The 22,908-nt window shown below is 36.9% G+C and overlaps 2 protein-coding genes across 3 annotated transcripts in view; one reads left to right on the top strand and one right to left on the bottom strand.

The window, feature by feature from the left end:
* Positions 1-22,908, top strand: part of spel1 (DNA mismatch repair protein spel1) — a 70,771-nt gene that overhangs the window by 6,729 nt on the left and 41,134 nt on the right. The gene's annotated exons all lie outside the window — the stretch shown is intronic.
* Positions 1,287-15,481, bottom strand: LOC145988689 (uncharacterized). 2 transcript variants are annotated; one of them, XM_083123767.1, is made up of 3 exons: positions 15,347-15,481; positions 3,690-4,846; positions 1,287-3,572 (listed from the first exon to the last, which is right to left on the bottom strand). In XM_083123767.1, exons 1-3 carry the CDS (start codon positions 15,364-15,366, stop codon positions 2,338-2,340), a joined length of 2,412 nt encoding a protein of 803 aa, XP_082979893.1. In that variant the 5' UTR covers positions 15,367-15,481; the 3' UTR covers positions 1,287-2,337. The 2 variants fall into 2 exon arrangements, with proteins under 2 accessions (XP_082979893.1, XP_082979892.1); XM_083123766.1 differs by having other exon boundaries at positions 1,287-4,846.

Genomic DNA, 22,908 nt, shown 5'->3' with positions numbered 1-22,908 from the left:
CACAATCATCATAATCTGTACCAAATGAAATCGGAACGCAAGTACAGGAAGATGGAGGCAGAATGGTACAGTTAAAACGTTAAAAAGGCAACATGAGAGGCATATAATATTACAAGAAGCTAAAATAGGGTGATTTAGACTATATGTGGAGGATTGGTCCAATTCAGGGCCGCCTCCGAAGACAAAATGGACACAATATACACAATAAGAAGTTCTAAACTTACCAGGCGGAGGTATTACGTTCGTTGACGTTTGCCAGTAAGTGAACACCTGATGCCTTTCCTTTTGTGTGTCACTTCTCCTTCACGTGTGATACAACAGCAGTAGTCAGACATCATGTTTATTCCCCAACGACCTTGATATCGATGTTCGAGAGTTTTAAGCTCCTCATGGAACCGTTCACCATGTTCCTCAGATGTGTCAGCCAAATTATCGGAAAATTGTCTAGGTGTGACGTTAGATAATGTAATTTCAGGCTCACCTTGCATCCTAACTGTTTAAATGTCTGTAGCATATCTTCCACTATTTCCTTGTATTCAGCGTGCCTATTCTGGCCAAGGAAATAACGCACAACATTTTTGAAACTTCTTCAAGCATGCTGTTCTAGTTCCGTCGTTGTACTTTCGAAGTGCTCATCAGACATCAACTTAGATATATCCGGTCCAACAAATATCCCATCTTTCAACTTTGTAGCTGAAAAATTTGGGAATTGCCTACACAGGTATTGGAAACAGTTTCCTGTTTTGTCCAAAGCTTTCACATATTGCTTCATGAGTCCTAATTTTATGTGCAATGGAGGCAATAAAATGTGTTGTGGGTCAATCAAATGCTCATTCACGATGTTCTTGGATCCCACTATCAGGTTTTACCTCTTACGCCACTCTTTCCTACTCCAATGCACATCATATGCTCTACTGTTACGTAGATTTCGCAGCCAGTTGCTTGTGGTAAATAAGCTGCAGTAGGTTGGGAAGGGGGGGTGGGGTAGCTGTGCAGAGAAAACTGTAGGTGATGGAAAAAACTGATGTCATTTTCGTGTTCAGGGGTACCAAATTAGTAAAGAAACACCTTACTTTCCAGAACCCACATCAACCTGTGTAATCCTTTGCTGCTGAAGAAGCTCTACAATATGTGCATGTGGTATTTCAATTGTAGACTGTAATCAAGAGGTCCCAGGTTTGATACCTGGTGGAGGCACATAGTGGTTCGGATCCCACTTTAAACTGTAGGTCCAGTCCCAATTAGCTAAATTGTAGCGAAATAATGTGAAAAGGTAAAGACATTGTTTATTGTTCATTCTCGAGGTGATTATCGTATATTACTGGGGGTTCACTGATCCTGTGTGCTATAGGGCCAACCGTGCCTGGGACAGAGGTACAATGGCTTCTTGTTTAAGGATTAACAGTAAGACAGAATTTTACATAAAATTACAGGTTATTTATGGAAATATCAGATGAGTGAAATTATCAATGATTTTACTGATAAACCAATATTCCTATCTTGGGCGACATGGATAGAGTACCTTAAAAAATAGTTTAACTACATTATTTTATTTTTGTACAATACATATAAAAATGCACATCTCTCGTCAGATAACATTTTTTAAAATGTATATTATGCTAAACTAAAAATTACATTCTTGAGAAATATAACGCTTTTATAAGCTTTAATGTTTTAAATTATGTGTGTATTTATTGATGCGCATGCTACAAGATAATTTTCTCTGAATTATCAATTTTTACAAAGAAATAATCAGAAATTCATTTTAATTCCTGTAACTTTTCAACCATTTCATGTAGTCTATCAGTTAAGTTAATATCATTATCACTACCAGTTTATATGAAACAAAGAAAGAAAAATATGATTCGTAGTTTATATTTGAAATGATAGAATACTGATATTAGAAAGAACACATGTGGCAATGCTTCATTATTCATAAGTTGCTCATTGCAATTACAAGTTATTTGTTATTACAAATAAACAGAATCACATTTTCCCACATGTGTAATTTTATCTTACTCGAAAGAGTGAAATATAAGCAATGCATGCTGAAAAGAATATTTAAAAGAACATCTCAAATGGTTTTAAATAATCAAATGTAAATAATAATGGCTCTGTTACCTACATTGTGTGATCATTTTAGGCTTCAACATAGTGCAAGTACTTACAGTATGACCCCAATTATATATTTTCCAGATTACTGCAGGTTCCACTGTAGCAGTCTGAATTTGATGTTCTTAATATTATGTATATTGCATAATTCATTATTTTTTTAAGGTAAAAAAATTAAATTTGCTGATTTGACTTGATGTAGTTATTATTTGACATCTAGTAATGTTAACCAAAAAAATTTTGAACTTTGTTACCAAATGCTTTAGCTTTATCTTTTGCTTTGTTGTATGTTTCTTTAACTTTATTTCCAATTTTCTTTAAAACTGATGGCTTATCTGTATTAAGTGAACTTACTTCTAGATCTTCAGTGTCTGTATTGATATAATATTGGTGCTCTGTGGTACTCTCAACTGCACCTTGTTCCTCTTGACTTCCTTGATCATTTAATCTTGAATGCTGAATCCAATAATTTTGTTCCTGATCCTGGTCTTGTGACTGCTCTTCATCAAATTGAGATCTTCCTGATTGATGATATCCCAAGTATTGCAATTGTTGATCAACATTTTCAGAATTTTGTTGCAGTTCTGCTTCATTGTGTTGAGGAAATTGTGCTTCTTGTATGTTTTGTTGAGTATATGAATCTTGAAAATTTTGCTGATCGATGGAATTAAGCGACTCATCTTCCAGATGGTGATTAAGTTGTAATTGTCCCACCTGTTCATTCCATGGAGTTAGTGATTGTTGTTGATTCTGTGAATCAAAATATTCAGCATTCTGTTGAATTTCTCCTATGTCTGATGCCCCTGCTTGTTGATTCTGTAAAGTTTGTATTTGTTGGGGGTTGAATAAAATTAGGGGACCTTCATCTTGTTGACCAAATTCTAATTTTTCTGCTTGCTGGTTCCATTGTTGTTGGGATTGTTGGCTATGTGTATCATCTAGTTGAGATGCAGTTTCTAATCTTTCCACTTGTTGGTTCCAAGGGGCTTGTGATTCTTGTTGTGTGTTTATGAGTGGTTCAGTATCTGGCTTCAATCTTCCATTTTCCTGCCAGCCTATTTCTGTATCAGGTGTGATTTCAGATTGTTGGCCAAACAAATCAAGAACACCATCATCTTCCTGTTGCTGGTTACTCTGGAAATGCTGCTGTTGATTCCATGGTTTATTTGATTGTTGTTGGAGTTGTTCATGATGCAATTTGTTTTGATTTTTATCATCTTGTTCTTGGTTGAGATTCTGCGTTTCTTCTTGGAACTGTCTGCTTTGGGATTGATCTGGCTCTTGAGCCCATGAATTATGTGATTGTAATCGAAGAAGATCTAGTGTTCCCAGGTGTTGGTCTTGCTGCTGTTGGTGATCTATGTTGAGGGGTTCTGCATCTTGTTGTCTGTTTTGTGATAAATAGTCCTGTTGAACCCATGGATCTTGGGATTGTTGTTGTCCCAATTGTAGTGCTTCAGGTTGTTGATGTTGGTGATCTATGTTGAGGGGTTCTGCATCTTGTTGTCTGTTTTGTGTTAAATAGTCCTGTTGAACCCATAGATCGTGGAATTGTTGTCCCAATTGTAGTGCTTCAGGTTGTTGATGTTGTTGCTGTTGATCTATGTTGAGGGGTTCTGCATCTTGTTGTCTGTTTTGTGATAAATAGTCATGTTGAACCCATGGATCTTGGGATTGTTGTTGTCCCAATTCTAGTGCTTCAGGTTGTTGTTGCTGTTGGTGATCTATGTTGAGGGGTTCTGCATCTTGTTGTCTGTTTTGTGATAAATAGTCCTGTTGAACCCATGGATCGTGGGATTGTTGTCCCAATTGTAGTGCTTCAGGTTGTTGATGTTGTTGCTGTTGATCTATGTTGAGGGGTTCTGCATCTTGTTGTCTGTTTTGTGATAAATAGTCCTGTTGAACCCATGGATCGTGGGATTGTTGTCCCAATTGTAGTGCTTCAGGTTGTTGATGTTGTTGCTGTTGATCTATGTTGAGGGGTTCTGCATCTTGTTGTCTGTTTTGTGATAAATAGTCATGTTGAACCCATGGATCTTGGGATTGTTGTTGTCCCAATTGTAGTGCTTCAGGTTGTTGTTGCTGTTGGTGATCTATGTTGAGGGGTTCTGCATTTTGTTGTCTGTTTTGTGATAAATAGTCATGTTGAACCCATGGATCGTGGGATTGTTGTTGTCCCAATTCTAGTGCTTCAGGTTGTTGTTGCTGTTGGTGATCTATGTTGAGGGGTTCTGCATCTTGTTGTCTGTTTTGTGTATTGAAGTTATGTGTTTGGTCAAAGTCAAAAATTCCCATTTGCTGATTCCATGTATTTTGAAATGGTTGTTCACCAGCCAGGAAACGTCCATTATCTAGTGGCTCATCTGGTTCTAGTTTTTCATATTTTTCATTCCATGGATTTTGAGATTGATGTTGTCCAATCGATTCGGGTTCAAATTCGGATTTCTGTAGTTGTTGTTCACTCCATGGATCCGAATCTTCTGCATCTTGATGTAAATGGCCCACTTGAAGTCTGCCAATTTGCTGTTGATTCCTTAGATCTTGTTGTTGATTTGGTGACGATGCCTCTTGTCCGAGTTGAAGTTGCCCCAAGTATTGAAGCCAAGGATCTTGGGGGAGTTGTTGCTCATTTGGAAAGATATCTTCTTGTGTTCTCTGGATTGTGTATGGTAAACTTAATACATCAGTTACCACTAGAAGTGCAGTCATGGTGGCAAATATTACAGAATCAAACCTGAAAATTGAGATAACAATAATGAAAATTCAAAGACCATACTAGAAGTAACATAGGAAATGAATGTCTTTATATCTAGAAATGGACAGCTAGAAATATAGTAAAGTAAATATATCACTGTTGACTGAAATACAGTGCTGTAGGTTTGCCTGTGTGTGTGTGTGTGTGTGTGTTGGGGGGGGGGGGGTACATGTCATGATTTTGCCACATTCCACCCTGTGCCTTCAAAGCCACGATTCTCTTTTGGGAGCTCCTGCTTCACATGTGTGTTCAGTTTTACTTAAAAAGTAATATCATTTTCTCCAAATTCATGTTTATTTAACTGTAGTACATAATCAGAAATTAATGTTCTAATTTTTTTTTTAAAAAAATGAGTTGGATGCAATGCATGGCTTGTTTTTTGGCACTGCTAAAATATCTCATTGGATATAAATTAATGTTCCAAGTAAAAGAGGCAGTAGTTACGTTTATCATTATCTGAGACCAGTGCTGTAATATGTATTGTCTAATATATGAGTGCTGTAGTGCATGCATATTTATTCCTCGTGTGCATCATAGATAACAAGCAAGGTGTAAAGGAGTTGCAAAAGGAGACTATTTGTGCAAAATGGACTATCGTATTTTCTAGGAGTGATGTAAAGTGCAGTCAAACTGTAACTGTTGTTGATATGATTGAAAAAAAATGCACATTGACAGGGACCATCGCCATGTTTCATACATAATAACAGCTATCCACTTTCAGAGTAAATCATCTCAGAAGTTGCTCATGCTAACACCTGTTCAGATATCAGCATAGGTGCAATGTGCTCAGCAGAACAAACTCTGTACTTTGTCAGTTCATTCTCATTTTGGTACTTTCTCTCGTGAATCTCACCTCTAAAGGGAAGAGCATATTGAGCAAAGACTTTGATGAGGATTGTGTGTAAGGTGGTGTTCAAGCTGGACGGCATGTGTTAGTTTTTTCCAAGAATTTTGAATCTTGTGTTCAGTAAATACCTTTGAATCAGCACAACTATGTTTAGATGGTGAATATTCGTAAACCTTCCTTCCAGCAAGGCATCTCAAGTGATTGAGCTCATGTTCTTGACAAATGTTTTTTTGATTTAAATAAACTTTCAGAAATAATTTATGTATTCATGTACAGAATAATTTGTAACAACCTTAGAATGACTTTTGCTGAAAGTATATTAATCTTGCAATCATTCAATGATGTTTATTTGGTTCTTAGATATTCGTAAGTTTTCAAGAGAAAAGCATGGGAACAAAATATATGTACTGAAAGCTGGAGCCCATAACTCATACAAAAGCAATGTATAAACTAAACTGCAAACACACTAAATTTATGTTACTTCACAACACAATTATGTTTGCATGGAAAAATCAACGAACATTTTGTGGAAATATATACAGAATACTAATTATGTTAAACTGTGAATAGTGTCATTATCCTCCAACTAAACATGGCAGCTGATAAAATTAACAAATTATAATTTGAAATGTAAAAGGAAATGTGTTGTTAGCATTATAAGACTAATTCCTTTTTAATTTTAAGTTATAATTACAGATGCAGTCTGCTGCTACAAGCAGCTCTTAAAATAGAATAAATATTTTTTTTTTAAAAAAAACTGCCATCTTAGTTTGATGAGAAGCGAGGCAACATGCTGTTTTCCAATTTAAGAACAAACACTGTGTTTTGTTACAAAAATTTTATATGGGAAGTTCTTCTGATAAGCAGTGTACCACTTTATGTATAGACTATAGAAATTATCAGAAAATAGTTTTAAACATCGAAAAACAAATGTATACATTTGTACAAACATGTGCCAAAAACACAAACAAGTTTATGTATGTGATTTAGAGTTGGAAGTGGTTGTAAATTTTTCCTGACTTTCTTTTTGGATTTTTTCACAAAAGTGTCTCAAATCAATTAAAATATGGAGTTGGCAGTATTTTTCCTTTCATGGTTTTCGTTTATCTCCCTACTGTAAAATACACACTCATTTCTAAATGTAAAATACAATTTACAATATGAAATTCGTAGCTAGATATAAAGAGTGTTTTCAAAAAAGCTGGCTTCTTTGAATGGGCAGTTCTTTCTGAGTGTTATCTTCATATTTCGGTAGACTTATTAAATGCATCTGTGTAGTATAAACATATTCACCTAACTAGATCTTCAAAGTTTATATGGAAATTAATATGCAGCCTTAACTAATATTAATATATCAACTATGGGTTAATCATAGTTAAATTATGTATAGACTTGCTGTCAAATATAAAATTAGATTTAAATTAGTCATCAACACCTGGCTGCAATGGACCTTTTGCAGCCCGTTGTTTGAAAAACACTGCCACTAAAACTGAAGCAGAGGCAAATAAGACTGGCCGCCAAAAAAAATAAAAAAAAAATAAATAAATTAAGAGATCTGGACGACCTACAGTTTGAAATGAGATCCGAAGCACCCTGCATCCACTGAAGATTGAACCTCAGACCCCTTCTTATCACAAGGTAACAGCATTACTTTTTTCCACTCCAGAGGCCCATTCATGATTAGAAAACAAACCTTCTATCAAAAGCCGACCTTTTTCCAACAACAGCACTTGCAATTTGTTCTCTGTGATTTACAGGCTAAATTAACCTGCGATAGGTCGAGGGTGAGTGCCGCGATCACTTTAAATTTTAATGAAGTGCCATTTTAACTTTATTTAAAATATTGGCCTGTGGTGCTCTCGAGCTGACTTTTAGAGTTTCACGAGCGACCTGATCACATTTTTATGAGATGACGTAAATGGCATTATTAGAGAGACCATTGTTGTGGAAATAGTGTTGTCAGTGTGAGCGCAGAGCTCACACACAGTCGATTAAGTTATGTATTTTTTAATTACATTTGTGCATTATTTAGTCAATAGGTCTATCCTGTTTCTAGTGAGTTTTCATACCTATATGTTCTTGTTGTGTTAATAGAAAATTCGAAAAGTGTCACAGTGATTTTATATCATATCAGATTTCTGGAGATCAGATGGAACTACGTACCTCAGGGCAACATGCCCTTTTTGTTAACGCTGAGACTTGTTGGCTTCGACGACACATATTATGCTGTTTCAAAACAAATAAACATTTTGAAACAAAAATGTAATGAATAAGAACGATTATAATAAACAGATCATTACAAGTACAAAAAATAAATTTAAAAAAATTAAAATACAGTGAAATAAGTCTGAAAAGCAACTCTCAACCAGCGACATTACTACAGCGACCGCGACCAATCCCAGTTTAAATCTTAATATCTGATGAAGTAGCTAACAATCTTGTTATGTGTAGAGAACATTCAGACCGAAGCAACACATGAGAGTACAGTGGGGGGTGTCGCATTGAAGTGACAAGTGACATGGGCCCCTTCAGTCTATAAGCAAGCATCCACCCTGCATGCACAAACAAGACCGAGGTGACATGATGTGTGACATTGAAGGAGCTTTCAGACTGAAGTCACAGGTGCCAAGCGACAAGTCTCCTTCAGTATAAAGCAAAACATTCACAGTGCATGCTAGAACAACAGACTGAAGCTGCACGATGCACACCATTGAGAAAACAGTGTAGTCCGAGCAACATGCAAGTAACATGTTAAGCTCATTGCCGCACTTCAGTTCAAAAGGTTGAATGGATTACTGAGGATCTGCTTCCAACTGACACATGTCACTTGTTGCTTCTGTCTGAAAGTTCCATGAGAAAAAATTACGGGCCAAATGACAAGCGACACTTGCATCTTATGTTGCTTCAGTTCGAAAGGTTGCATACTTGTAAGGGTTGGTTTCCAAGAGCCAGGTGTTGCTTCTGTCTCAAAGCTCCGTTAAACAGGATATATACACAGATTCATGTAATATGTTGTATACTTGTGCATATGTGTTGTGAACAGGGTGGATAGAAATATTTTTTTTAATTTTTTTTAAAAAACACTTAAAATTTCTTGTGTGGTTTTTGCCACCATACATATGTGTATATCTTTTTTTATAGAAACGTTTTTTCTGCTTAACAGCCCTGTAAAATATTGGAACAGTTTGATTAAAGGAAATTGAAAAATATATGTAATACATTTTTCTGTTTCTGATACTCTATATATGAAGCTACTGTAGAAATGTTTGTTGAGTGTGTTAATGAAACTATCATTTCAGTAACTTTTCTTCCAGTGAAAATAAAACATTCTGGATGTACTATATAATTGTAACTTAAAATATTTTTTATAGTCTTTGTAGCTGAATATTTTCAATTTTGTAATGATAGTTTGCAAATTATCAGCTGCCATGTTTATTTACAGTTTAATTATATTTATATTATTTAGGGCATAACATGATTTGTATTTTGTATATAATTATACACAAAAGTTTGCTATTTTTGGCTCCAAAAATAATTGAACTTTAAATCAAGTAAAATTTACGTTTACATATTACATTTCCTTTCGTATGAGCTTCACCCCATCAGGACAAATATTTTGTTCCCTTTCTTTAGCTTTCTTAGAGCCTAATAAACACCATTCAATGATTACAAGATTAACGTACTTTCAGAAAAAGTGATTCTGATATCTACAAATTCCTTGTGTACATTATTCTATAAATTATTTATTTAAAGTGATTTAAATCAGTGATTTTTTTCAAAATCGCAATTTAAATCAACCTGATTTATATTAATCCACCTTGGTTATGAACAGTAAAGATTTTTAATTGTCCTGAAACATCGAATATTTTGATATTAACATTTGTTTCATATTTTATTACATCAACATTTAAAATGACACACAAACATGTAAAAGCTTGTTTTAAGTCCATTTTATGGTCAGATGTGCTCATCAGGACTACACATTTAGTTTTAACCCTAGCTTACCCGTGTCATACAAGAAACTTACATACTGGGGGGTGGCTCACAGGCCCACACTTTTTTATCACTAAAATTTAAAAAGAAACATTATATTATTGAATCACTGCTTCCGTTGCTGATTATATATGTACAATTTATTAATTATAATAATGACAAAAGTTACTATCATCAATAATAAATAATAACTAATTATTGCATAAGTGTCTCACATATATTTTAGCATTCACTAAAACTCACAAAATCCATAATAATTTTTAATTAATGCTTTTGTGTTTGTAGAAGTGCAGTTGTTTATTAAATATAATAATTACAATAATTACCATCATTACCAACCAACTGTCACTGGCTGGAGTGTCTTGAATGAAATACATTCAAATATGGCACCAAGTGCATTTTGTCTCCTAATTACATTACATTTATGTTTTTATGAACAAAAGTAATACAGAAATATTGGGAACATCCTAGGGAACAATGTAATTTATTTTCAAACAGTTGAAAAATGTAACAAATAGAGGTGGTGGGCCAGCAAACCCTCCCACCCATGGTAAGCTAGGGTTAAAATTGTATCTGAACCACTATGCAATATGTGTCCACTGGGATTGGCCAATAACTGTTTCTTGGCTGCTACATCATGTACAATTGTTTTAGCTAGTTGTAAAATATGTCACTACAAACCTGTAAACTCATAACAGTAACTTCAAGTGAAATAGGTTTTGCTGAAATTGGTAAAAAGCCAAAATTTCATTTTCCCCCCCAAAAAAGCCATATTTTTTTTGCAACTCTAGATTTAAATAGAAACATGATTTAAATTGAAAAAAACATGAAAATATATTTTTTTAAAAATAAAAATCTCTATTTTAATCAACCCTGGTACTCAACCCATTGGGCAGGGAAGATACAAGGAAATGTCAATAAACCTTTACCTGCTGTACCTAAAATGACAGTAGTCTAGAGTTGCTACATTTCGTAAGTAAAAATCCGGAATAATGTTGCCTTTCGTACCTTTTGCTTCAGGTGCGTAGAAAAATTGAAATATTTTAGTTGCAATAATTCTATAGAACGTAGAGAATGTGCTCATAGTGTACAACGCTCATATAGAGAACAGGAAAGTAAACAACTTTTCTCAATGTTTTCGCCTTGTGTCGTCGCCTTGTAATCAAGGCTACTGGGTTCAATACATGGTGGAAGCACACATTGGTTTGAATCCCACTTTAAACAGTAGGTTCAGTTCCGATTGATTAGCCCATCTGTCCATAAAGTGAACTTGTAACAGATACCGTGTTTTCGCCTTGCAACTTTGTTTCGACGATACCACAGGTAAATGTATCTGTGACGATGCGAACACTCGAGAAAAACCAGACATTTTATCATGTGTGCCGGCCTCCGTGACGGAGTGGTTAGCACAGCGCGCTACGAAGCCAGGGACCCTGGGCTCGATTCCCGACTTACGCATTGGTGTTATTTGCGAGTTCCTTCATCAATTTTATCATATCACTCATCCTCATTCTCGTGATTAGCCAAAAGTGGCAGATATGCGAAGTAAAATAAACCAAATCAATCAATTTATCATGTGTATGCAACTACACTGCCCATACTGTTACCATAACAGATTAACTTTGCACAGCAACGATGAATAATACATATTGGAATGGAAGTATACACCATATTAAACAGTGACTTGTACTGAAGAGTAGTTAGTCTAGCAGAGATAGATCAATCAATCAATCTCACATCTCTAATTATGTTCAAATCACAATATTTATTATCTTGTTAAAGGCACAGTTCATTTATGCAACACTTTTTTTCACGTGCTTCTCGTCCCTCGGTGCGATCCGCGGGCAAAGCTGGCCTAGCTCGCTCTTCCTATGCCTCACCAGTTCCAGGTAGAAACGGCCGCCCGAAGGAAAATTGAAGATTTCTGCCCCTACCTCCCTTGTCCCCTGGCCCCCCGCTGCAGTGGTAGAAAGCTCGTGCTTTTAGGTCCTCCAGTCTATCTCCTATAGGACAGATAGGGCATTGGTTTCCCTTCGATTCCTTTGTAAATCTTCGTAAAGAACCCAGGGTAAAATTTTCTGCAGTACGTATGTTCTCTGTATTTACACAACCTTTTAAACGTTGTACGATAAGTATGTATAATATGGGATGTAGTTTTATTATTTATGAAATGGGAACGTGTTATGTGCAGGCAATAATGTTATGCTTTCCTTTTTTAATTTCTTTCTTTTTCAAATATGGAATATATAATGATTTAAGTAACAAATATCTGCTCAGGCTCTCTCTCGCTCTCGTTTTAGTAGTGTTTTATTTAAATATACTAATATCTTGGCCTCTAACGGATGTATTATTTGGGCTAGAGAACGCGCGTTCATATTATTGTTGATTTTGTTTACTTTGCTTTTCTACCACATTTGGTTATCGCGAAAATGAGGATGAGTGATGATATGATGAAATTGATGAAGGGACCTCGAACAATCCAGGCCGGGATTCGAACCCGTGATGAGCGCGTATTCTTGTTTCTATGTGTTGTACTCTGCAGCGAATAATGACATAATTTGGAATGAAAAATGTATCTCGGAACTCAAAAAAGCCAAATTAATATTTTTGAAGAAACTACAAAAAAGTGTGTTTTGTTACCTGTTTTGTTTCTGTGCATAAAGTGGACTTAAAACACCAAATCAACCAACCGTAGGGGAGTGAGTATCTCAACGCGCTACGACACCAGGAATTCCGGGTTCGAACCCCGACCTGGGCATGATGTTCTTTGTGTTTGTTCCTTCATTAATTTTATCGTATCATCTTCGCAATTAACCAAATGTGACAAGAAAGCGACGCTAAGTAAAAAAAATCATATCATTGATTGATTGCTTGATTTGGTTTACTTTACTTCGCTTTTCCGCCACTTTTGGCTACTCGCGAAGATGATACGATACAATTGATGAACGGACACACACAAAGAATACCCATGGCCAAGCCGAGATTCGAACCCAGGATCTTTGGCTTAGTAGTCAAATCAAATATATTTTTTATTCTTTTCGAATGGGGTGGGGGTTACGTGTACGTTTTTTAGTACTCATTCATCATTTTGCAATCTTTTCATGTTATTGACGTTCTATTTTTGAGGAATATTGGGTCCTAAAGGGGGGAGGGGTATGACCCCTTTGAGCACGCCACTGATTGCTAACCCAAGTGTCGACGTCACCGCACGTTACTGATATTAAACCATGTTATGTGTGCAGCAGTCCTTGCATATGGCATCCGAAACGTCATGTGTGCTGGGTACAATGCTGTTCACCTCATTGATGGAAAAAAAGTTCATTCAAAATGCTCAGCCAACGACCTTTTCTTTAAAGCAAACAGTGACAACCTTTCTCAATCACAATATTCCGTTTCAACCCAGTGCTGTACAATGGTTGGTTTCGAACCGAGTTTGACTCCAAATCCCAGCATACTAAGGTTCTGCAGCGTACGAGGGTCACTATTTATATTTTGAGCCTTGGCAACACTGATTGAAGTTAGGCGCGATTTGACGTTTGCACGGAATCGTCTGGCATTATTGACCATAACGTACATCAAATGTTTTGTCAATAGCTTCATTTGTGTTGTTTATGTTGCCTTGGAGATTGCGCGACAACAATAAAATGGAATTAACTCGTGAACATTTTCGTGCGATGATTTTTTACGATTTTCGACGTGGATTATCAAGACAAGAGTGCATCGATCAACTTACTTCCACATTTGGCGATAAAGCCCCATCCTTTGCCACTGTGAAACGCTGGTATAACGAATTTAATCGTGGCCGCCATTCGCTCACCGACTAGATTCGCGAAGGTCGTCCAAAATCAGTTGTTGTTCAAGAAAACATTGATGCTGTGCAAAACCTAATACTGCAAGATCGTCGTGTGACATACTGTGAGATTGAGGCAACCATAGGCATTAGTTCCACCAGCATATATAAAATATTACATGATCATTTAGCTGTGAGAAAGGTATGTTCTAGTTGGATCCCACACAATTTGACAAAAACTCAAAAAGACGCTCGCGTGAATTGGTGCAAACAAATGCTCAATAAATACAATCGTGGTGCTTCAAAAGACGTATATAAGATTGTAACAGGTGACGAATCATGAGCCGGAACGTAAACAGCAGTCGACTGTATGGGTGTTTCAAGATGAACCCAATCCAACAAAAGTTGTTCGCGCTCGAAGCACATCGAAACAAATGGTCGCCTGGTTTTTCGGGAAAACTGGTCATGTGGCAACTGTGCCTTTAGAGGAACGTAGAACGGTCAACTCTGAATGGCACACAACAATTTGTTTGCCAGAGGTCTTCGGTCAAATGCGGAAAACAAACAAACGCCGTCGGATCATTCTTCATCAAGACAATGCCAGCTGTCACACATCTCGTCTAACAACCGACTTTATGAACAGTCAAAAAATCGAATTGATGGGTCATCCGCCGTACAGTCCTGATTTGGCACCCAATGACTTCTTCTTGTTCCCGTATGTCAAGAATAAATTGCGTGGACAACGATTTTCGTCGGCGGAAGACGCCGTTGATGCGTTCAAAAACCATATTATGGAGGTGTCTCAAGAAGATTGGAAAAACTGCTTTGACAAATGGTTCGAACGAATGCAAAAGTGTATTGACCATAAAGGAGAATACTTCGAAAAACAATAAAGCAGTTTTCAATGCCAAATTCCTGTTTTTTCATTGTTAGGCTCAAAATATAAATAGTGACCCTCGTATTAATCAAGAAATTGAAACAATAGAAAACAATAAAAATCTACATAATTTTATTAATGCTCTAGGCTAGCTGACTAATCTAACAAGTTAATTCTTACAATCCATAAGGAACGATCTGATTTTTTTATCTCGTGGTAAAATTTTAATGAAATTACGTAAAAATTCAGCAGCTATGGGTTTTCTAGCACTTTTATGCAGCTCAACATAGGTGCATTTGGTGATGGATTGTTATTTGAGAACATGGTTTTTCCTCAAGTTTGTCTTTCCAGTATAGGTGGACTTAAAGAGTCATTCTTTATTTGCTTCGATTTTCGTATTCATCGACACACAAAGCTACAATGTAATTCATTCTTTTTCTATCGCAAAACCGATATCATGGACGAGTGAAGGCAAGTGTGAACGTTAGTGAGTGTATGTCTGAGTAATTACACCCGACAGTACTTTTTTTTTTTAATGTTTAAAATGAAATATAAGAGGGAACCTATATTAAGATTTTTTTTCTTCTTCTTTCGTACCTAAATAGTCAAATGTTTTTGGTTTAAAAGTGAGAACAGTTCCCATACTATTTACATGTGTATTGGACTATTGTAATTTGAATTGGGTGTAAGGGAATAAAACGGGAACTTGAGAAGGCAACAAGTAACGTGCAATGGCAACTTTTGCTTCAAGTCAAGTAATAATCCATCCATTTGTTGCATAATATTCAATGTGTGTTATATTCACTGGATGGAACTAACACACAAACAAAAAAGAACATAACTTGGAGTCTTGCAGGTTGTTATCACATTAGTAACAATAAGTGTGCAAGTCTTAATTACCATTCTTAATAACGAGACCCAATGATAGCAATACAGAAAGAAGAAAGCATTATACCTCGCTGTATAACTTACCGTATAACATTAGTCACCATGCTGAAGGAAACAATGAGCTTCTTATTTTCCAATCTATACGTGCTTCTGTCCGTTCACAGTTTGATACTGAAATGTTCTGCTGTGAATGTGCAATTAAGTTCTTAGTGTTTTTTAGCGCGCTGTTTTTTTTTCTGGTGTCATTAAGGTCAACTCTATCGCTTTTTATTACTCCTAATACCCTTATTTTTGCCATAAACTTTGTTCTGAGATTATATTGTGAAGTTTTCTTAGTAAAAGAGTAAGCGTGAAGAATCAGATTTCTTGGTAATCAATGAGTCCGCATTACCAGGGATATATGTATTTTAAAACTAAAATAAGTTCCATCAAAATACTAGGTCTTTTTTTTTTTCTTAGCATACACGTGCGGGGGCCATGTTTGGGAGGAAATGTTTTATCATCCAGATTGTAGTCTTCTTCCTCTGTGCCTGAGAGTTGCGATAACCTCTGGGTGAGCGACCACATGGTTTTTGCACTTGGTATCAAAGGAGCAGAAGTTGATTTTAATTGCAGGCACCATTCCCAAACTGCAATTCACTGCACAGGGGCATGTGCCCCTCCTAATATAATTATTTCCAGAGGAATAAAACGTTATGTAAAATCCGTCAATAGCTTCTTTGAGTAAAATGATTTTACAGACAAAAATAAAACAAAGTTTAGCACAAGTAGGCAAATCCGGACTGGACACAGAAGTGTGTCGCGACTGGAAACTGAATCCGGAACATCTTGAATATAGGACGATAATGTGAATACTAGAACCTGGGGTGCTATCAAGAAATGGCATAGTGGAAAACATTGTACGGAAAGTTGACATACAAGCACCTAACCAAGAGGTCTTGGTTCGTTTCCTGGTGAAGACACGTGTACAGTGGTTCGATTCCATTTTAAACTGAAGGTCCAGTCCCGGTTAGCATATCTGAGCACAAAGTGGACCTAGAACAAACTTTGCCATACCTTTTCAACATAAAACTAACATGAGCATGTACATAATGTACAAAAAATCTATACATCCTATTACATGTACACACAACGGCAAAAGAAACAGTAGGCTTTTCATATTCATGACATGGTCATTTTCAGACCATTTTCATTCGGTCTGAATTACATAATGTGATGACAATGAATTGAAATAAAGACGTCAATAAGCAGAGAACAATGCCTGCTTCGAACCAACATAGTTTCATTCCTTAAACCAACACAGGATGTAGAATAAAAAAAGTAATGAAAATAACGGTGGGCAATTTGTCTACCACTATCTTTGCCTTTGACTGTACATATTTCCAGCATTTTCTGTGTTCCTCCCAGAAAAAAAGATTCTAGATCCTCCTATGCTTATTGGTATGAATATTTCATTTACCTGGAGGTGATAATAGCCTTGAAAATCTTTGTATTGATTCCACTTTACGCACGGAAGCTAATCGTGATTGGACTTAGTCCGTTTTACATTTCATCATGACCGCCTGAACGTCCATACAAGATAATTTATCTGAGACCGGATTTTAAAGGGAATTTTTTTTCTCTAAAAAGGACAAAAAAGGGAAAATTATTGCCAAAAAAGGGGGGAAGAGGATTATAGTTTTTTTGCACTCCACTGGAAGGTAAGGTAGAAGGCGCTTTTTCTTTCTTTCCTCTAAACTGCACCAAATAGACAATTGTTGAATGTTTTGTTCAGGGGAAAAACACTCGTACAAAATATTTGATATCTTGTCAATAAAGGGACCAACGAAGATGTTTTTTAAAAAGGGGGAAAAAGGAATGTAGGCTGATAAACTAGTCCATAAAGGGACCAAAGCAAAATGCTTTTAAGAAGGAAAAAGGGAATGTGGATTGAAAAAGGGGGAAAAAATGGAAATCAAAACCAGTGCTCGAAAAATTTTCTTCAAAGCTAGGCGCCAGGAAACCACCTACTAGCAATTGTGCATACTACAGTATGTTTCAAAAGTCTCGCAATCCAAATTTTAAAAATGTATATCATGAAAATCGTAAGAGATATTCACACCGGGTTTCTACACTAAGCTAATCCTGTAGGCTATCACTGGGTTCATACATTTATGTTAGCATTTATCTAAATAAAAGCAATTACATTATTTTAATAAACATTGTTAATTTGCTGAAAACATCTGAGAACTGATTTTCAACAATAAATACCAACTCTTAAGATGCACACGCGCTGCTCCAATGAATACGCCATGCTGAATCAATTAAAAAAACAATCACAATGAGCGAAGAGAATTCAATGTAACCAGGGGCAGCCTAGGATTCTCTCAAAATAGTCCAATTTCGGCACAAAACCTTGATTTACGATTTTTCACGTAAATGTATAGCCAAAAGTTAGACACATGTTGCATGCGACTGTTGGCAATATTTCGACCTGCTAGTGTTGCCATACACGGAGATATGTCCCACAGTAGCGGCGAAAGTGAGTGAAGAGAACTCAATGTAACCAGGGGCAGCCTAGGATTCTCTCGAGAGTCCAATTTCGGCACAAAATCTTGATTTACGATTTTTCACGTAAATGTATAGACACATGCTGCATGCGACTGTTGGCAATATTTCGACCTGCTAGTGTTGCCATACACGGAGATATGTCCCAAAAATTGCACTTTTCACTCAACTCATAAAATCGCCAATCAAAAAGTCATCAAATGTTGCACATGACAGACTGACATGGCATCAGTCATCAAATGTCTAATTATGACCCTTCGATAATTTCTTACAATTTTTTCTTACTCAGAAGTTCATTTCTGGAAAAATGGGAATGCTGCTTTCCGTCAGTTATTAATTTATATAATTTTCTGCACGGGGTGAACTGATAATTTTAAGCATTGAAAAATATCTCAATGGATGAGGCTGTATAATGCAGAAAACCCGGTGTAAATATATCTTACGGTTTTCATGATATACACTTCCAAAGTTTGGGTTGTGCGACTTTTGAAACACTCTGTATAAGATGCTGAGCATCACGGTATTCAAAACATCGCTAAATCATTTGAGAAAACAGGAAATGGGGTGTTGGGGGACAAAGGGTAAGAGATTGTTACGGAGTCTATGGAATGTTCACAACGTTGATAAAAACAATACCTACTAACTTACGCTGTACTGCAATTTGAACTTAGAATCATGAACATTTCGTACATATTACCTATAGCAAAAGATCACAGTCGCCAGGCTGAAATTTATAGTCGCCAAGGCGACCGGGATTTTTCGAGCCCTGGTCAAAACCATGTAATCTTGTTGGTGAAAGATAATTATCAACTCTGTTGTTATTTATTCCATGATCCGTGTTGAAAATTAAAAAAGGACTTTCTTTTAAAATCCGGTCTCTACTGATTGTGTTGGTACACCTAATAATTGTATAATACGAAGATAATCTCGTTATTCAATGCAGCACGGATCTCCCCGATGGATTAGTGGTAACGTCGTCGCCTTGAAATCAAGGGGTCCCGGGTTCGGTAACTCGTGGAGGTACATTACACAGTGGTTCGGATCCCACTTTAAACTGTAGGTCCAGTTCCGATTAGCCTATCTGTGCATAAAGTGGACTTAAAACATCACTTCAATGCAGCACGATATAAGAAAGTTATTAGCCTTGTGTAAGCCCCACAATGTCTATACCTTTGATGTTAACTAAAATGGACACTCAATGTCTGGGAATATGTAAGATTGGCCGTGCTGAATAACAAATCTACGTCAAGTCTGAGAACGGCAAATTTATGATGCTCTTCCTTTGGGTAATCCCCCCCCCCAAGTCATTTAGATGAGCTATGATGAAATGCAGCATTGGATTGAGTAATTACGCGTAAAAAAAATGTGTAAAATGCGCGTAAAAACACTCAAAATACGTAAAAAATTACAAATAAATAGATTTTGACGCGTTGTATCGAAAAACCGATAACGATCAAGATTTTACACATTCTTAATAATCAGTTTGGTCTAAGGCGCTGTGCTTTGAACTTCGACTGCGGGTTCGAGTCTGCCTGGGTTGTCTGGGTTTTCGGCCTGTGTATGGGACCGGTAGCAACCCACCATCGTGAGGAAATTGGGGACCTACGAGTGAGTATCGAATCCGGTCACGGATATCTCCTATAACGGCTGACCGCACGTCACCTAATTACCGTTTGAAGATCTCCACACCTCTAAGTAGGATTGTGGGAGGGAGACTGGCAGGCGGGAGATAGGCCAAGGCTGTCGAGCCACGGGGTTATTCGGGGTTAATAATCGGTTTTGATTTTATTTATTACCGTTTATCTGGCCATACGTTGTAACACATTGAATATCTCCTTGCTGTATTATTAGTATTACACATCTTACAATAGCAGTAGGTAAATTCAAATAGTTTTAACTATTACAATAAATAGTTTTTATTAAACGTAAGTTGTTACTGATTTTTAGTTACCATAACTGAACAACAACTCCCTGGGCAGAATGGGTGGGGCAAAACGGGATAGAAAGTAAGAATATGAAAGAAAGGAAACAGAAGAAAAAGTTTTCCAAGAACTCAAAGCACAATTGAAAAGAAGTTGATGATGAAGAAGGCTCTCTTAGAAGAGTTAGAGTCAAATGAAGATGATCAGGAAGATAACGGCATGTCTCATTGACTTCCGGCCATCCGAAGCTAATGCTATGGAATATATTAACATGAAAGTGACTTAAAACTTGGTATTTGCGCGTTTTACGATCCACCGAATGTAGCCTATAGAAATCATAGAGGAAATTAGTACAGACAATTATGCCCGTGTAGATACAAGTGGTTAGCGCTCTCGCCTTTGGTGCGAGCGGTCCCGGGTTCGATTCGGCGTTGACCCATCGTCGTGAGGACAATTGGGAAGCTACTTGAAAAGAAGAAGTTGCGGGCTCCGGTCACGAAAGCCAGAAACAGTGGCGATGGGATCCGGTGCGCTGATCACCCTTCACCCAATGATAACCCACTCTGGCAAAATATAAAATCTTATTCGACTCTCAATCAGGTTTCTGTGCTTCTCAGCATAACCACGGGATTATTATCTGTGACGGTCAATACGTATTTTGCTTGCGATAAACGATAACAAACTAACTATACGAGGGTCACTATTTATATTTTGAGCCTTGGCAACACTGATTGAAGTTAGGCGCGATTTGACGTTTGCACGGAATCGTCTGGCATTATTGACCATAACGTACTTCAAATGTTTTGTCAATAGCTTCATTTGTGTTGTTTATGTTGCCTTGGAGATTGCGCGACAACAATAAAATGGAATTAACTCGTGAACATTTTCGTGCGATGATTTTTTACGATTTTCGACGTGGATTATCAAGACAACAGTGCATCGATCAACTTACTTCCACATTTGGCGATGAAGCCCCATCCTTTGCCACTGTGAAACGCTGGTATAACGAATTTAATCGTGGCCGCCATTCGCTCACCGACGAGATTCGCGAAGGTCGTCCAAAATGAGTTGTTGTTCAAGAAAACATTGATGCTGTGCAAAACCTAATACTGCAAGATCGTCATGTGACATACTGTGAGATTGAGGCAACCATAGGCATTAGTTCCACCAGCATATATAAAATATTACATGATCATTTAGCTGTGAGAAAGGTATGTTCTCGTTGGATCCCACACAATTTGACAAAAACTCAAAAAGACGCTCGCGTCAATTGGTGCAAACAAATGCTCAATAAATACAATCGTGGTGCTTCAAAAGACGTATATAAGATTGTAACAGGTGACGAATCATGGATATATGCATATGAGCCGGAACGTAAAGAGCAGTCGACTGTATGGGTGTTTCAAGATGAACCCAATCCAACAAAAGTTGTTAGTGCTCGAAGCACATCGAAACAAATGGTCGCCTGTTATTTCGCGAAAACTGGTCATGTGGCAACTGTGCCTTTAGAGGAACGTAGAACGGTCAACTCTGAATGGTACACAGCAATTTGTTTGCCAGAGGTCTTCGGTCAAATACGGAAAACCAACAAACGCCGTCGGATCATTTTTCATCAAGACAATGCCCGCTGTCACACATCTCGTCTAACAACCGACTTTATGAACAGTCAAAAAATCGAATTGATGGGTCATCCACCGTACAGTCCTGATTTGGCACCCAAGGACTTCTTCTTGTTCCCGAATGTCAAGAATAAATTGCGTGGACAACGATTTTCGTCGGCGGAAGACGCCGTTGATGCGTTCAAAAACCATATTATGGAGGTGTCTCAAGAAGATTGGGAAAACTGCTTTGACAAATGGTTCGGACGAATGCAAAAGTGTATTGACCATAAAGGAGAATACTTCGAAAAACAATAAAGCAGTTTTCAATGCCAAATTCCTGTTTTTTCATTGTTAGGCTCAAAATATAAATAGTGACCCTCGTACTTGTATTATCAGACCTTTCCAAAGCCTTCGATCTTGTCCATCATAACCTTCTCCTAGTAAAAATGAAATAGTACAGTTTTTCAAAGCCTGCAATAAACTGGTTTCAATCACGAAAGAAGACGGAGTTTTTGTTTACCCTGCCGACACTGCATCATCAGCAATAACATTAAATGGAGGAGTCCCTCAAGGCTCCAGTCTAACCCCCCCCCCCTTTTATGCACCTTATGTGTCGCTGATGTATCAAAGACTATCAGCCATTGTAACACGTAGTTGATGATATCGCCATCACCATCGGATTTATTAATAAGATACAGAACCTAAACAATGATTTATATGCTATTAAGAAGTGGTTCACTGCAAATGGGCTTGCAACCCGAATAAATGCGTATACACAATTCTAGACTCCAAGAATTATCTTGAACAAGTAAACTATGACACTATGAAAATTAAAAACCAAAACATAATTTATGCATCAACGGTTAAAAATCTAGGGCTTACTTTCGATCCAAATTTTTCCTGGTCAGCGCAGTGCACAAAAGCACTAACAATAATGAGTAGGGCTCGGAAGTTGAAGACCTATAAATTGCCAAAAAAAAAAAGACCTAAAAATATAAAAAAAAGGACCTAAAAACGGAAAGCAAGGACGTATAAATGTGATCCAAATTAATTAATAACTTCAGTTTTAATTACATATTTAATGAATAAAGAAAATACAAAATTCTGGTGGTATGGAACACACAGTGTGAAAAAACTATATGAATGAAATGCATCTTCTTTCAGACATTATATATTTTTTAGATTAACATAATTCGAAAAATCATATTTGCAGAATCATATTTGACCTAACCACACGAGTTACAGAAGAAGGTGAAGTTGCAAAAAAAAAGCCGTTAAGACCTAAGAAAAGGCTAAAAAACGCCGAAAAAGGACAAATAAAACCCACCTTTTTCTGGCCTACAATGACCCAAAATGAACATATATTATATTGGGCCTCGTCTTCGGACACTAGGGGGAAAAATATTTTTCCTCAACTTCCGAGCCCTAGTAATGGTATAACTCTACAGGAGAAGAGACGAAATTATATCTAATCGAAATTAACATATCGTATTTTTGTTTATTGTGATGTGGTGTGCGGCACAATTTTACAACGTAAAAATATCTAACAATAAAATAAATACAGAATTCCTGCATT

Source organism: Lepisma saccharinum, chromosome 6 (genome assembly GCF_977018435.1).
Source record: "Lepisma saccharinum chromosome 6, izLepSacc3.1, whole genome shotgun sequence".
Classification (NCBI taxonomy): Eukaryota; Metazoa; Arthropoda; class Insecta; order Zygentoma; family Lepismatidae; genus Lepisma; species Lepisma saccharinum.
The sequence above is the reverse complement of the archived record's forward strand: the minus strand, read 5'-3'. Positions and strand labels throughout refer to the sequence as shown.

Excerpts from the sequence above, each read along its gene's own strand:
- LOC145988689 (XM_083123766.1), bottom strand. The coding sequence starts at position 15,366 with ATGGTGACTAATGTTATACG. Across the intron at positions 4,847-15,346 it reads ATGGTGACTAATGTTATACG|GTTTGATTCTGTAATATTTG; the intron begins GTAAGTTATACA and ends CTCAATTTTCAG.